Consider the following 14,401-nt stretch of genomic DNA (forward strand, 5'->3'; position numbering starts at 1 on the left):
CACTTCCTGGCAAACTGGAGTGGCTGGTCACTCAACCTTTGGGATCTGCTATCTGGCTGCATTTCCGCCCTCAATTTCCTCTACCTTTTGTATTCAGTGTTCCATCCATATCAAATTACTTGTCCCACAGACTGGCCATTCTTGTTTCTACCTCTCCTTCTTTGTCTCTGCTTCCCTCTGCCTGGGAAACACTGCTCTTCTGCTGTCCTCAGGTCTCATCTTCCTCTGTGACACTTTGTTATGTCACCCTCTCCGAGGAACCTTCTCCCTGTGTCCTGTGAGCACAGTAGTACCACTGACTACACGGATTTGTGGGATCTTTAGTAGCTTTGTGTTTTTCTCAGCTTTCTTACTCTTTATCGCCTGTAGAACAAACATGAGGAGAAAATCTGCTGACATAAAGTGGGTGGCTTCAGCAAGGAAAGAACACAAAGGAGAAAGAATGAACCAGTAGAGATGCCAGGGCCAGTAGAGTGGAGCAAGGGAGGATGAGGAAAACCTAAAAGCACAGGCGTATGCAGCAGTTAAGAGCACATGCTCCAGACACTAGGGTATCCTGGCTTTGCACATGTCAGAGGTGTTGATTTGAGTCCCTCTTCTGAGGAGTGTTCCTCTGCTCGACATAACATCAGCAGGGATCGATGGTTTTTAAAATTAGGCAGGCTTAATTACAAATTCACCAGTATTTCGTAGTTAATTTGGGAGGGTATTGAATTAATTGGTTTTAAGAGGTCGAGATACCTTAATAGCTTGTATTTTTAGAAGATTAAAACAGGTTGACTTTCCGAACGTTTATATTGTTGAGTTACTTTGAGAAAATCTACTCTGACTTCATGATTTAAGCATTAAAACTCTTCTTCCCCTTATTTTTATTAATATATCCTGATTGTATTTCTTTTGGTATGATAGTTTAAATTTGCCCTTATTTGTAAGGTGCAAGAACATCTGGGTGGCTTGAACTTACCAGTGTCTTCTATCAGGCTAGAGTGCCCCTTTTAGGCAGGCCGACTGGCCAGTGCTGATTTAACTTTGCTGCGTGGAAAATCTGGCCCTTTTATGGAGACAGCAGAGTCAAAGCCAAAGCTGGTCATGTCTGAAGATTTGCTTGTTGTCAATTATTTTAAAGATCAGCCTCACAGGTTACTTGAGAGTTGTTTATTTTTAGACATGCTTACTGACCATCTTTGCAACTCAGAGAAACAGCTTCTAGTACAATATATGGCTCTGTTCTAGAGCACTGATATTTTTACATCACTTTACAAAAGAATGCTCAACTGTCAGTATGACTATTTATCCTCAAGGTATTCTAAGCAATAGATTCCAGATTTTTTGAATTTGTTGGTTAAGGTAAACAATAGAGGCTGCCAATTATAAATAGAATGGATTTTGCTAAATAATCCTTCTAGAGTCAGACACCTGAGATTCAAATTGTAAACCAGACAGGAAAAACTTACATCAATGGGCATATAATGGTAGTGATTTAGGAAAAGATAGTTCAGTGGATTAGGCAACATTAGGATCATGTCTTGGTTGCACATTTGTACTAGTGGGTGAAAAATCAATTCCCACCCCCTTTCCATGGGACTAGAATTTGGTTGCGTTATAAGGAAGAACTTCTGAGTTCGGTGATTTAAAAGCATAATGCACTGACACAATTTATTGACAATCAGGAAATTCCTGATAGTGAAATCACAGATTTCTCATTCCTGTCTAATGGTTATTTAGCAGTTCAGGAGCACTCATTGCCAGGCACCAGAAGTATGGAGATAGACGAGACATGGCCCTTCCCTTCGTGGAGCTTTCAATGTAACAGGAGGAGAGAATCACACAAACAGAACATAGGCAGGGAGGCACATGCTCCAGCAGACCATGTACTGGGTGCTCATGGCGGAGTGGTTGGCCCAGCCTTAAAGCCCTAGGAGGCCTTTCTAGAGGGAATGTGATTGAGCTGAGAAAGATGAATAGGAATCACCAGGTAATGAACGATGGGAAGAGCATTTCTGGAATTTGCAAAGGTACAGAGGAAGGAAACAGCTCGATACAGGAAAGTGTGAACTAGGAAGTAGAGGGATATATGGAGAGAGGGATGGGCAAAAAGGGCATTTTCTGCACATGGTAAGGAGTTGGGACATGTTTTGCATCTAGAAGGAAGTCGTCGAAGTGTTTTAGGTAAGGGAGTGAGCTCATTGGACTTGAGTGACAGGAAGATCACCCTAGTGCAGTGTGGAGGATGTGGAAGTCATCAGGGAGTAAGGTTAGCACGGAGACAGGAAGATCAGTTAGAAGAGCATCGTGGTTGTCAGATGAGCCAGGTGAAGACTGGTATTGGGCAGCATGAATGGACATGGGTAGGCAAGGGCAGGTTTGGAAATATTAGGTGATGAATTTGGAAGGCACGGTGAAAATTGGCTGTGGCTTTGTGGTGAGTTTGAGGATTTCAGGGCTGATCAAGGAGAAGACAGGACCATGAGGTGGCAGCATTGCACAACGCATTTTAGTGGGTGGTACTTGGATAGTATTGCATGAGAAGGGACATCCTGCACAGCAGGAGACCCGGACACTGCAGGTTGGCACCACCACCCATTAGGTGATGCTGTTCCATAGCCAGGTGGGAGTCTCCGGCGGTTGTTTTATCTATAGCTGGCAAGTATTGGGTGTAGTTTTGTGGGATATGTAAAGCAGGTGGGGTCTAAATGGCTAATACAAGCTTATCTGAGTTGTATTTAAAGCAACTGAATGTGTAAGAATTTGTGTTTGGTGCTAGAAGGCTTTGAACTGATGGTCCTAGCATAATGTCAATAAGTGAATAACATAGGGGCCATCTTTAACCATTTATATGACAGCAGGTATTTATTGGATGTCCATTAGGTGTGCAATATAAGGCTGAGGAGCCACTGTGCATCATGGTCTGTGGAGAAGTCGCCCTTTTTCACATACTCCTCGAGAGTGCCTATTTAGGTAGAGAAGCTCCTTTCTGTTTGCTCTGAAGTGCTTTTGAACTTCCAGGAGCCCAGATACGTGATCTCATATTATATATAGTGATGGAACCCTTATTTACTTGGCTTCTTTACCTGATATGTGGCCTGGGCAGGTGGTGCATTGTTCCCATCTATTTTGACCTGAGGTTAGGTACTTCTATAGGATTCTTTGTTCAAGGTCTCACTTCTTAATTTGTTCTAGTTTCCCTTGTGGTATTATTCCCCAGAGGGCTCTTGTCTCCTTTCTTCTATTTTCTGGTTCCTTTTCTGTCCTAATTCTTAGGGCCACAGAGCCAAAATACTGCCCTCTCATTGTCCAAACTGTTCCATCTTCAGTTTTATACTCTTTCAAGGATGCTACTTGAGATGCTCATTTCCTAAGGACTCTTGATATTGTCTGATAGTTCCTCTAAGATACTCTAAGATACGAATGACTGATTCCCTTAATTGAGGAACAATTCTTTTAACAAAGAGAAGCTTGTTGAGTCTCTAAATTGGTGGGATGAACTGTTGGGGTCAGAAATAACTCAAAATTTTCCAGAACTTTCTGGCAAAGATGACAACGGCTTTTGAGGCCTTTACTTTCTAAGGGCTCTCATCTCTACTCTGTTAACTAGATGAGAGGGCAGATACCCTATGGATTGATTTTTCTCTCTAGCATAATGGGCTTCTGTGCTGAGTGCTTGAGAGTCTCTTCTGTTTAATGTGCTGCAATTGCCAATGCTTGATTTACAGCTTTAGCAGTACGACTTGGGTAGCTCAGAATCATGAAACAGTGCAAGTGGGACTAGAGATGATATGCAGACACAACAATCTTAAATATAGCTCACAAATCCAGCAAGAGAGATATGAAAGGCTTAATTTAGCAGTATTGCTTGATTTCCTAGTCAAGAATTAACCCAGTGTGAGTAAAATTAAGAGGACCCCAGAAAAATCAACATAGATGAGTCCATAGACTCATGGACTAAAATTTTTCCCCTCCTCAAAAACAGTAGTTCTCTACTGACATAAATAGATCTTTCGTCTGTGGATGAAACTCTTGGAGTCTTGAACTACCCAGTATTGGCTGCGGTGGTGTGTTTGGCAATTTCAACGGTGAAGCCTTTTCTCGTGTTGTCAGCTCTCCCATGCAATTTACACTTTCTGCCACCAGGTGGTGGTAGAGAGCGACCACAAGATTGGACTGGATATAAACAGATCAAGATCCACCATAAAAGCCTTTTGTTTAAGAAGCTCTTCCTTTTGATTCAAATGAGTAAAATCTTAAGTAAACACTGAAAAGGAAGCATTATTTGGCGAAAGTATTCAAGAATAAGGAGATCTGGTGTTTCCAGTTCTGACTTGTCCGTTTAATGGTGGTGAGCTTAGATTTCTGCATCTCGCTTTCCCTATTTATGGGTAAAATATTGGTACTGGATTGTATAATGTTTGATGTTCTTGTCTTGAAACAAACGTATAATTGTAATTATTAAAATGGCAAAATTAAAAGAACAAAAGAATTAAACACTTTTTTCACAACATAGAAGTCTGCATTTTATTAGCCACTAGTTTAGTTTACTTCATAGCAAGGCTGAGTGAGCTCCATTAATTTTTTTGTGTGTGTAGTGAGGGGAGAAGGAGAATGAGCAGTGAGAGAAGTCATCTCAGTTTTTCTTCCTTACCTATTTTCTGGTTTAAGCAAGTCTTTCACATATAGTTTTATGGAATCTTTCCTTCAAGACCTTACTCTTTCTGTAATTCCACTTTTCCGTATGCTATATCCACAGGTCTTAGATCTTCCAGGTATTTCCAAATCATTATAGTTGCTTGACTCTAATCTGAAATATTCTGTTCTCAGTGATTCTACTATTGTGTCTTTCACTTTTTCTTTTCTGCAGAAGAAAGAACTCAAACCCTTCTGTTTAGGTTATTTATATCAACAGCAAAATTTCGTTCAGTCTCTATAGGCTTTAGAATCAACTCCACCTTATAAGAAGCAGGTAAGGCAAAGCGTGGTCTGAGGATCTCTGGGGATCCTAAGATGTTTTCAGAAACCTGTAAGGTCAAGACAATTTTCACAAAATGTTATTTTTATTTTCTTTTTCACCAGATTGGCATTTGCAGTGATGGTGTGAAAGCAATGGTGGGTGACACTGCTGATACTTAGCAGGAATTGAGACAGTGGCACCAAACTAGACCAGTACTGGCATCAGCCTTCACTGCCACACACTTGCAGTTTAAACCAACCAACCAACCAACCAACCAACCAACCAACCCTGTTTCACTTAAGAATGTCCTTCATGAAGCAGAAAAAAAAAAAATGTTATGTTAAATCTCTACCCTTGAGCACATGTCTTTACTGTGTGACAAATGGGAACACATAAGGCACTTTTGCTGCCTACCAAAGTTCGGTGGTTGTGTCGAGATAGGATTTGTGCAGTAGTTTGAGTTGTGAGCCAAACTACCTGCCTTTTTTCATGAAACACTGTTTTTGTTTTTGTTTTTTACTTGAAAGTACAATTCACAGACAAACTAGGATTATTCAGAGTTGGGTTTTTGGCAGAAATTTTCTCAAAAATCAATGAGAGTGGCATGATCTTGTCAGAATTGACAATATTTGCTGCTAATGACAAAATTTAAGATTTGCAGCAAAAATCAGAATTTTGGAAAATTTATATCAGCTTTACCATACCTAAAGAGTTTTCCTAAGAGTTTGGTAGTGATATTACCAAGTTTGATTTTTGGATATTGGAGAGTGACATGTATCAACATTTGAGAAGTCTGCATACTTTTCTAAATAATTTTCTAGATAACCAGTGCATAATGTTATAAAATCATACATGGGTCAAAGGTTCATTCAAAGTTTAAGATAGACCAATAGATTTTAATGTGCAAAAAGAGTGCAAAAAGCTCATCAATTGATGTCATTTCATAATTACATTGCAACAGAACATTAGGAAACTGACATCTGTTGAATTTTGGTGTAATATCGAAGAATGTCCACAATTACCTTAAGAGGCTATTTAAATACTCTTCCTTTTTGGAATACATATTTATGTGAGACGAGATTTTCTTCACAATTAAAATAGCATATCACAACAGACTGGAAGCAGACGCAGCTGTAAGAATCCAGTTGACTTCTATTAAGCTAGATATTAAAGAAATAAGTGAAAATGTAAAGGAATTGCACTCTTCTTACTATTTGTTTTTTTGCCTTGGGAAGTATGGCTATTTTTTCCATAAAAATTTTATATTAGTAACAAGTTTATAGTTATTTTAAAATGAATTATTAGATATTTAAAGTTTTATCGGTTTTAATTTTTAACATGGTTAATGTTGATAGATGTAACCCACATAAACAAAGGCTCTTTGGGGTCACTGAGAACTAAGAGTATCAAGGGATGCTGAAAGCAAAACGTTTAAAAACTGCTCATCTAACAGTATGAGTAGACCATACCCGGGCAACCTCCGACTATGAGATGGATTTTATTAAAAGTTTTGTCTGAGAACAAACTGAGGGTTGATGGGAGGTGGGAGGGAGGGGAGGGTGGGTGATGGATATTGAGGAGGGCACCTTTTGGGATGAGCACTGAGTGTTGTATGGAAACCAATTTGACAGTAAATTCCAAAAAAACCCAAAAAACAAAAAACAAAAAAACCCAATCTAGATGAGGGAACAAGTCTCAGAAAATATTCTAGACTTAACTCCTGATGAAGAGGTGTACCTTGTTGCGACCAAGCTCACATTACATAATAAAAAGAATATTAACTGAAAAAAAAAAAAGTTTTGTTTTCACATTGTCCTGTTGGCTGTAAAAATTTAGCAAATAACCCTCTCATGTCTTTCACCAGCCAAATCCCTCTTGAGACTTCTATAACCCTCCTTTTATAGAAGGCAAGATATCACTGTATAAATGGACAAATGGTTGTGGTCTGTATCATCCCTTGTCCACCTATCCAGTTGGGAGAAGTCAGCTGCATTTTATGAAAAGCCAGGCAGGTGAAACAAGGTTGGGAAAGATCAAATTTCTTATGCATACCTAGTGGCAGATGAAAAGTTCAATAGCTCATAGTAAAGAGCTGACAAGAGCAATTGTTTTCAGGCAGAAAAAGAGAACTTGTTTCTGGATATTTTTTTCAATGAGTCTGGCCACAGCTGGGCAATGATTTAAACCTCCTAGGATTCTGACTTTAAGCTTAAAAATACATTTGCATATGCCAGCATTAGAAATGGAATCTCAAACTGCTGCCAACGTAGACAACCAAAAGGAAATAGAAGTCTATATTGTTCAAACGCTGAGCCTTGGGAGAGTCTATTACTTGGCAGCTGTGTAAACAGAGCTAAACCCTTTGCTTCTCCTCTGTTAGATACTTGGTTCTAAACAGGACCCGACCATCCCATGATGGTACATGCAAAAATGAAAATGTAGGCTATAGGTCTCATTGCATTCAAGAAACACTGAAAACTTTCTTTTCTTTATGGATGTGTGTGGACTTAAGAAGTGTGAAGGAAATGCAAGGTTAACTGGAAAGACAAGGGCCAGTGTGAAAATGACTCGTGTTGTTTCTTCCTTCCTCAGTGTCCATGTTTTTCTCTCATACATTTTCCTCCTTCTTTTCTCTCCCCATTTCTTCCTCCATTGAGACTTAGGATCATGAGCCATTTCTATAATGGAATGGCAGGATTAACCCTCCCTGCAACTAACTTCTTCGTTAGAGAAGAAACCATTTCTCCATGTGCCTCTCCATCCTCTGGGCGGAAGTGGGTGAGATACGGGAGGATGTCTACTTGGGACAGCTTGATATGTAATTCCTGTGTTCAACTGAAAAATTGAGAAGAATTTTACTATTACTAAATTAAATGACTGCATTTAATTTTTTACAATATTTTTATTTGAGTAACATCTCTTTAACCACATAACTTCCATTTTATAATCCATTAGATTGAGAAGCTCCTTCTATTTGCTCTGAAGTGCCTTAGACTCTCTTGGATCACAGATTGGGTTTTCTTACTCTGATTATATTGCTACTAAATCAGTAACGTGCTATATACCTTTAATGTATTTCTCACTGTAATATTTTTTAAATGATTGCAGTGAACTTTGAATGATGACTTTGGTTATTGAATTAAGGTGGACTTAGTGATGGGGGAAAGGGTTGGCATGGTAGAAAACAGTAATAGTAATAGTAATGATAATAATAATGATGATGATTATAATAATAATAATATAAAAAGGGGAAGAGAAGGAAAGGAAGAAGTAGAGAAGGAAGAGGAGGAAGAGGAAAAACAATTTTCTTGGGTGTTTAATATTTGTTAGGCATGATTCTAAGTTCTTTTCTTATATTGATTCATTTAACTGAGATCAAATGGCCTTTTACTGGGCTCAGAGATGGACTGAAGCAAAAGTTATAAGAACTGAGACATTTGGGAGGATGGGTGGAGATGAGTTATAGTGAAGCAAGGGAATAAAGGTTGAACCAGGGATAAAAAGAGAAATCCATTAGCTACAAATTTTCTGTGCAGTGAACATGCTTATATGTAAATTATTTTGAATTTCTCCAAATAATTTGTTGAAATAGTCCTAGTATATCCACTTCATTGGAATTAATCATATCCAAAATTTATATTTTGAGTCAAAAGTAGAGATTTTCCCCCAATTGTATAGACTGTCCTCATCAATCTTGTCTCCCAGTGTTTTTTTTGTTTTTTTTTTTTCTAAAACTGTGCAAACATTAGATGTCAATGTTTTAATCTTGGTCAATGTGATACTACAAAGAAGTTGCTTTTATTCTGTTATTGTTCAGTTCAATTATCTTCATATGTCCTTAAACCTTAATAGTCATTTGTTATTTCATTTTCCTCTGTGTTGTTTTTTTTTTTTTCATTTCCCTTGGAATATTAGTGTCTTTGTTACTGGTTTGTAAGAGATTATTTATGACTAAGGAATGTTAACCATTCGCCATGCATTGTAAATGAAATGCCGTGTTTTGTCTCCAACATCTTACTGTGATGTTTTAATTTTGGTTGTACAGAAGTTGTGTGTTGAAATATAATAATGTTCTGCTTTAAAAAAAAAGGGGGGGGGGAATCAGAAGTAGAGAACTGAAATTTGAAAAAAAAAAATAATAATAAGTGTTGGGGATTAGTGTATGGAGCCCAGAGGACATGGAGTAGCTGATTTGAACTTTTGGATATCTCTTGTTGAGGGGTGGGTAACTTGGGGGACAAGAAAAGAAAGAAAAGAGATGAAGTGGGGTTGTATTCAGCAGTAGTAAATCTGGAGAATTTGTAGGAGAGCATGGGCTAAGATGCCAGGGTGGGAGGAGGTAAAAAGTGAGAGTTGGGTAAGTGAAGGTAGGTTGTAAGAGAGTGTGGGTAAGAGGAATGTCACCAACAGAAAACAAATTTGGAATATGGGACTCTGCTCTGAGGAGAGCTGAGCAGGCATCATAAAAGTACATCATCTGACCCTGGAATGGATGGAGTGGGCGAGGCTGAGCTGTAATTGTTCCTAAGACAAGGGAGAGGTAAACTGTAGTTGGCTGGTTGGTGGCAGAGTAGGTTGATGAACAGACTTACACCCAGAGGTGGGTGTGATTTCTCTCCTGACCCCTTTTTTAATTTTTAAATGAAAGAGACCAGCTGTGTGTGTGTGTGTGTGTGTGTGTGTGTGTGTGTGTGTGAAGTAGGTGAGCAATAATTAGCAGCGGGTAGCTCTGACTCTTATTTTCTTAAACTGAGAGCATCAGAATTGCCTTTGCAATGACCTACATTAGCCACAGGAAGCTCTATAACTCATGTCCCCCATGCTTTGCTCCTCAATTTGCTTTGCTTGATGTGCAGGGCGATTTAGTGAGTCGGAGTGGCAAGCCCCCCGGGAAAGCCTGGGGAGTTTAGTGCTGACACTGCATTTAGTGCCACAATTGCAGCCTTTTTACTGTGTGTAAAGGGCCATTCATTTACTCTAATGTATACTTCCCAAACCCTTTATGAGGTGTTCTCTTGAGATTTCTTATTCTACTTGGTGTTGGTGCAAAATGTCTATTTTGGAGTAGATCCAAAAAATCAATAAGTGGAAGATACTCTATAGCTATCTTTTGCCATTGTGTCTCTACGACCTTTAAAAAGTGTGTTACTTGAAACACCACTACCTAATACTTTTTAAAAGTTCCGTTGGCGTTTTTGTTGTTTATTTTAAAAATGTTGGCTGTGCGGCTGGTAACACCAACTTAAATTACCAGCATGGTCATACACGTTTATCAGTTGTAAGAAGAACTTTGCTTTTTGCAGAAATGTACTAAATATACACCTTACTTCCTGCTCATGAATGAAGGTCAACCAGAAAATCACAACAAATATAGGATATTCTTATTACATAGTTTGCTCCTTAATGACCATAGTATATAGCTGAATTTGTGGCAGGCCCTTTCGGTGGACTAGAAGAAGTCCAATTGCAACTGGGGAAATGTGTGGGAGAAAATTCTAAGTAGTTTCCACTGGCTGTGTTCAGAATGACACAATTATTGCTTTAATAGTGATCTTTTTGATTGGACATTTCATTTCTGACGGCCAAAAAAATGTCAAAAACATAAATCTGATTGGTCCCCATGGGAGAAGGAAGAGTATATGTAATTTCACAGATGGCTTCTGGAATTAGGGTCGTATTTTCTCCTGCCAGGAATTTTGCCCACTGGTGTTGAAAATTATTGGCAAATGATATTTTAGTGATAAACCTGATTTTTGTCAGTTCCATGGTTTCTCTTAAAAAGAAATCAGAAGATCTAACTGCTTTGATTCATATTTTTCCATGTCAACCATGGAGCTGGATAGAGCTTTCTTCTTCAGGCAGGTTATTTCCTCTCTGCCTGGTCTTAATCACTGCTTTGTGTCCTCATGTTATCTGCCTGGCTCCTGTAGGACTTTGAATTTGTGATTCAGCTTTAAACTTCGTAGGTGGATGACTCAGAATTCTGTTCCACAGCTCCGGTCCCCATCCAGCTTCTCATCCCATCTATAGTATCTATGCATTCTTTCTGCCCAGAAATCCCATTGACACCAAAATCAAAACATACTACAAGTTTTTTCATTATTTCTTTCCTGCCTTCTCTTTCCAGCTTCGCTGCTATCCTCCTTGCTTTCTCAAAGTTGAATTGTGTCTGAGTCTTTCTCTTTTGCTTCCATATCTAAAGGCTATGAAGAGTTACTTCTTCCTTCTTAGCATGCTTTCATCTGCCCACATTCCTTACATTCGGTCTCTACATCCACCCACCATCCTCATGCAGGTGCAATCGATCCAGGTAGATCACCAGCCTCTAGGCAGCTTGCTTGATTTCTAGTTTCTGCTCCTATCTGTTTTCCAGGCAGCGACAAGAGTAGGCTTAAGCAGATTCCATTTTTACTTGGTCACTTTCCCCTTCAAAAAGCTGCTGTGATTTCCCATCTCTCATTATACCAAATGGAACTCTTCTGTCTTCCAAAGGCTTTACCTGTTGCCACCACAAATACATTCTTACCAACTAAAGTTTATATTTCTTGGCTTGGATTCATCCACATCTCTTAGCCTGCTGGTTCCCATTCTATAGGTCTTTGCATATCGGTATCTTCCCTTCTTTGCTAGTTTCTGACCTCATTTGATATCCACTTTACATTTCCTCTCCTCCTCAAAGTATATGCTTGCTCATTCTAGTAGATCTTAATTATTCTTTTGCTCTGCATTCTGCCTAACTTGTACGTTGGGGTCAGCAGAGTGGAGTAGTTCAGAGCTTGGGCACGCTTGAATTTAGCCGCTGCCACGTACTGACTATGCATTCTTAGGTCTTGCTGAGCCTCCATTATCTGAAATGCAAGCAAGGTATTAATAACAACACTGGTCTCCTTGGATTGTTATGATTAAATGTGATAACAAATAAATGTTTGGCACTCAGAAGCCCACAGGCCAGTATCTCAGAGAACATCTCCAGCCATCCCACATGCCTACAAAGTGCAGTTATGCACTCTTTGAAGGGGAGAATCTGATTTTCCTCATCTTTGTACTCTGATGCCTTAGACCATGCCTGGCAAAGATTAATTATTTGATGATATTTGTTGAAAAATGAAGATAGGGTGTGTTCATGAATTGATTACAAAGATTAATTATTGTGATTATTATTGCTATTATTTCACAATTCTTTGCCATTACACCATGAACCAGAAGGAATATGTACAGTAAAGTGCATTTTACAACTATGAGTATTTTTGGGGAAGTGTGTCTTAGGGTAACTGCAGCTTCTTGATTACCTTCTAAAGGCAGTGACAGGAAGTTTGAGGATATTTCATTCTTTTGTATTCTTTGCTTCTTTTTTGCCTTTCATTCCTCTGTCATCTACTTAGGGATTCATTATATATTCATCATAGCTGCATATAAATAATATGTAAATTAATATACATGACATTTTGGATTTTTTTTTTGTTTTTTTGCTTTATTTTTGGAATTTGGGTCAGAAGGGGGTTCTTCATTTCTCAGTGTTTCCATTTTCTTAGTTTCCAATTGAGAGCATGAAACAGGCAAATTTAATCATTGGTAACTGGTGACAGTATTCTCCGAACATATTGTATTTGCAAATATTTCTGGCATCATCACCATTGGCATCACCATGCCCACTAACATAGAAATTAAATTTCATTCAGATAAATTTTCCCAAGAACTTGCCATGGTGTTACCTACTATTTCATGTGTTCATAGACATCTTTTGCTTTGGAAAGGGAAAGTGCCAGGATAAGCACTATTGTGTTCAGTATGCAGATGAACGTTTTATAGAGATAGGATTGTACTGGAGACAAAATTAATTGTGACAGTTTGGGAGGAGTTTTACAGAAAAAGAAGATTAACATGTTAGGTCTTTAGTGGCTGTCTTCCCTGATGCATATAATGCTAGGCAAAATGAAATCTATGTGCCCAGGCTCAGTGGAGGAATGTTTACTGAGTCCATAGAAATTTGAGCAGGGCACATCTCTAAGGGTTTATGACAGCCTATGTTCTTTCCTCAGTGTGGGGATGAATTGGTGCATTGTCGTCTAAATTGGAAGTCATGGTGAAAGTTCTTTTTTGATTCTCTTATTTATTTATTTATTTATTTATTTATTTACATATTTACTTATTTGTTGTTTATTTGTTAAGAAACTTGCACAGAAAGTGTCTTGCTTATTCTGAAGTTGCTATTATTCTTCAGACCAGAACAGATTATACCATTGTATTTCTTCAAATATTTATGAATACATAAAAAGGAAGATATTTACATAGCATGAGACCAGATCTAACTTCATTTGTTTCTTTGATTCTTCGACATAGGCTACGTAATACAACCTGTTGTGGTCAAAAAGTCACATTTTCAAGCTTTTGAATGATTTTTGCAATGATAATACAGAAAAGTTATTTTTATATATTCACATTTTTTTCTTTTCCTCCAAGGAAACCAACATGTCTGACAAAAGTGACTTAAAAGCTGAGCTAGAGCGCAAAAAACAGCGCTTAGCACAGATAAGAGAAGAGAAGAAACGGAAGGAAGAAGAGAGGAAAAAGAAAGAGGTAAATATTGGGGTGTTGCAGGGAAAAAGGAAAATCACTTGATTCTAAGGGACTGGTCAAATGATTAAGAGGATGCTCTAGAAGAATCCTTCTAGGATCTCTGAATAAAATGAATGGGTATCTGCATACGCAGAGTAACGAGATCGTTGTCACCTGCTGTGTCCTGGCCAAGCACCGCCTATGGTCCAGAGGTCTCCAAGCCCTAGGTTCACCTTAGACTTGAATAGCACCTGAAAGTGGTCCGTGAAATCTGTATTGTTAGAAATTTCTTAACCTTTCTGTATCTTGGTTTCCTATCCTTAAAATAGGAATACTAATATATATTTTTTGTGGGGTTGTGAGAATTAAAAGAGTTAATCTTGTAAAGCACTTGGTAGTACCCAGGCTCTGGTAAGTGTTTAATATGTGTTAGGGCTCTTAAAAAGAATTATTTATTTATTTATTTATCTATCTATTTATTTATTTATTTATATTTTAGAGGGAATCTTTTTTTTTAAGTCTAGTTTTGAGAGACAGAGAGAGCGAGAGAGCATGCTCGTGCATGAACGGGGGAAGGGCAGAGAGAAAAAGGGAGATTCAGACCCAAAACAGGCTCCAGGCTCTGAGCTGTCAGCACAGAGCCCGATGCAGGGCTCAAACTCATGAACTGAGAGATCATGACCGGAGCCAAAGTCAGATGCCCAACTCACTGAGACACCCAGGCACCCCAAGAGAAAGAATCTTAAGCAGGCTCCATGCTCAGCATGGAGCCTGATGAGGGTCTTGATCCCACAGGCCGTGGGATCATGAATTGAGCCAAAATCAAGGGTCAGACACTCAACCGACTGAACAACCCAGGAGCCCCAATATGTGTTAGTTTTAAGAAAAAAATTTTGCAAA

The 14,401-nt window shown here is 38.6% G+C and overlaps 1 protein-coding gene across 5 annotated transcripts in view; it reads left to right on the top strand.

The window, feature by feature from the left end:
* Positions 1–14,401, top strand: part of DYNC1I1 (dynein cytoplasmic 1 intermediate chain 1) — a 313,409-nt gene that overhangs the window by 18,139 nt on the left and 280,869 nt on the right. For all 5 annotated transcript variants that reach the window (XM_053896695.1, XM_053896694.1, XM_053896697.1 and 2 more), the window contains exon 2: positions 13,406–13,522. In XM_053896695.1, coding sequence (XP_053752670.1) covers positions 13,415–13,522 — 108 coding nt within the window. In that variant the 5' untranslated portion in view covers positions 13,406–13,414. The remainder of the gene's footprint in view (positions 1–13,405; positions 13,523–14,401) is intronic.

Source organism: Panthera pardus, unplaced genomic scaffold (genome assembly GCF_024362965.1).
Source record: "Panthera pardus isolate Hobbes unplaced genomic scaffold, ASM2436296v1 HiC_scaffold_8, whole genome shotgun sequence".
NCBI lineage: Eukaryota > Metazoa > Chordata > Mammalia > Carnivora > Felidae > Panthera > Panthera pardus.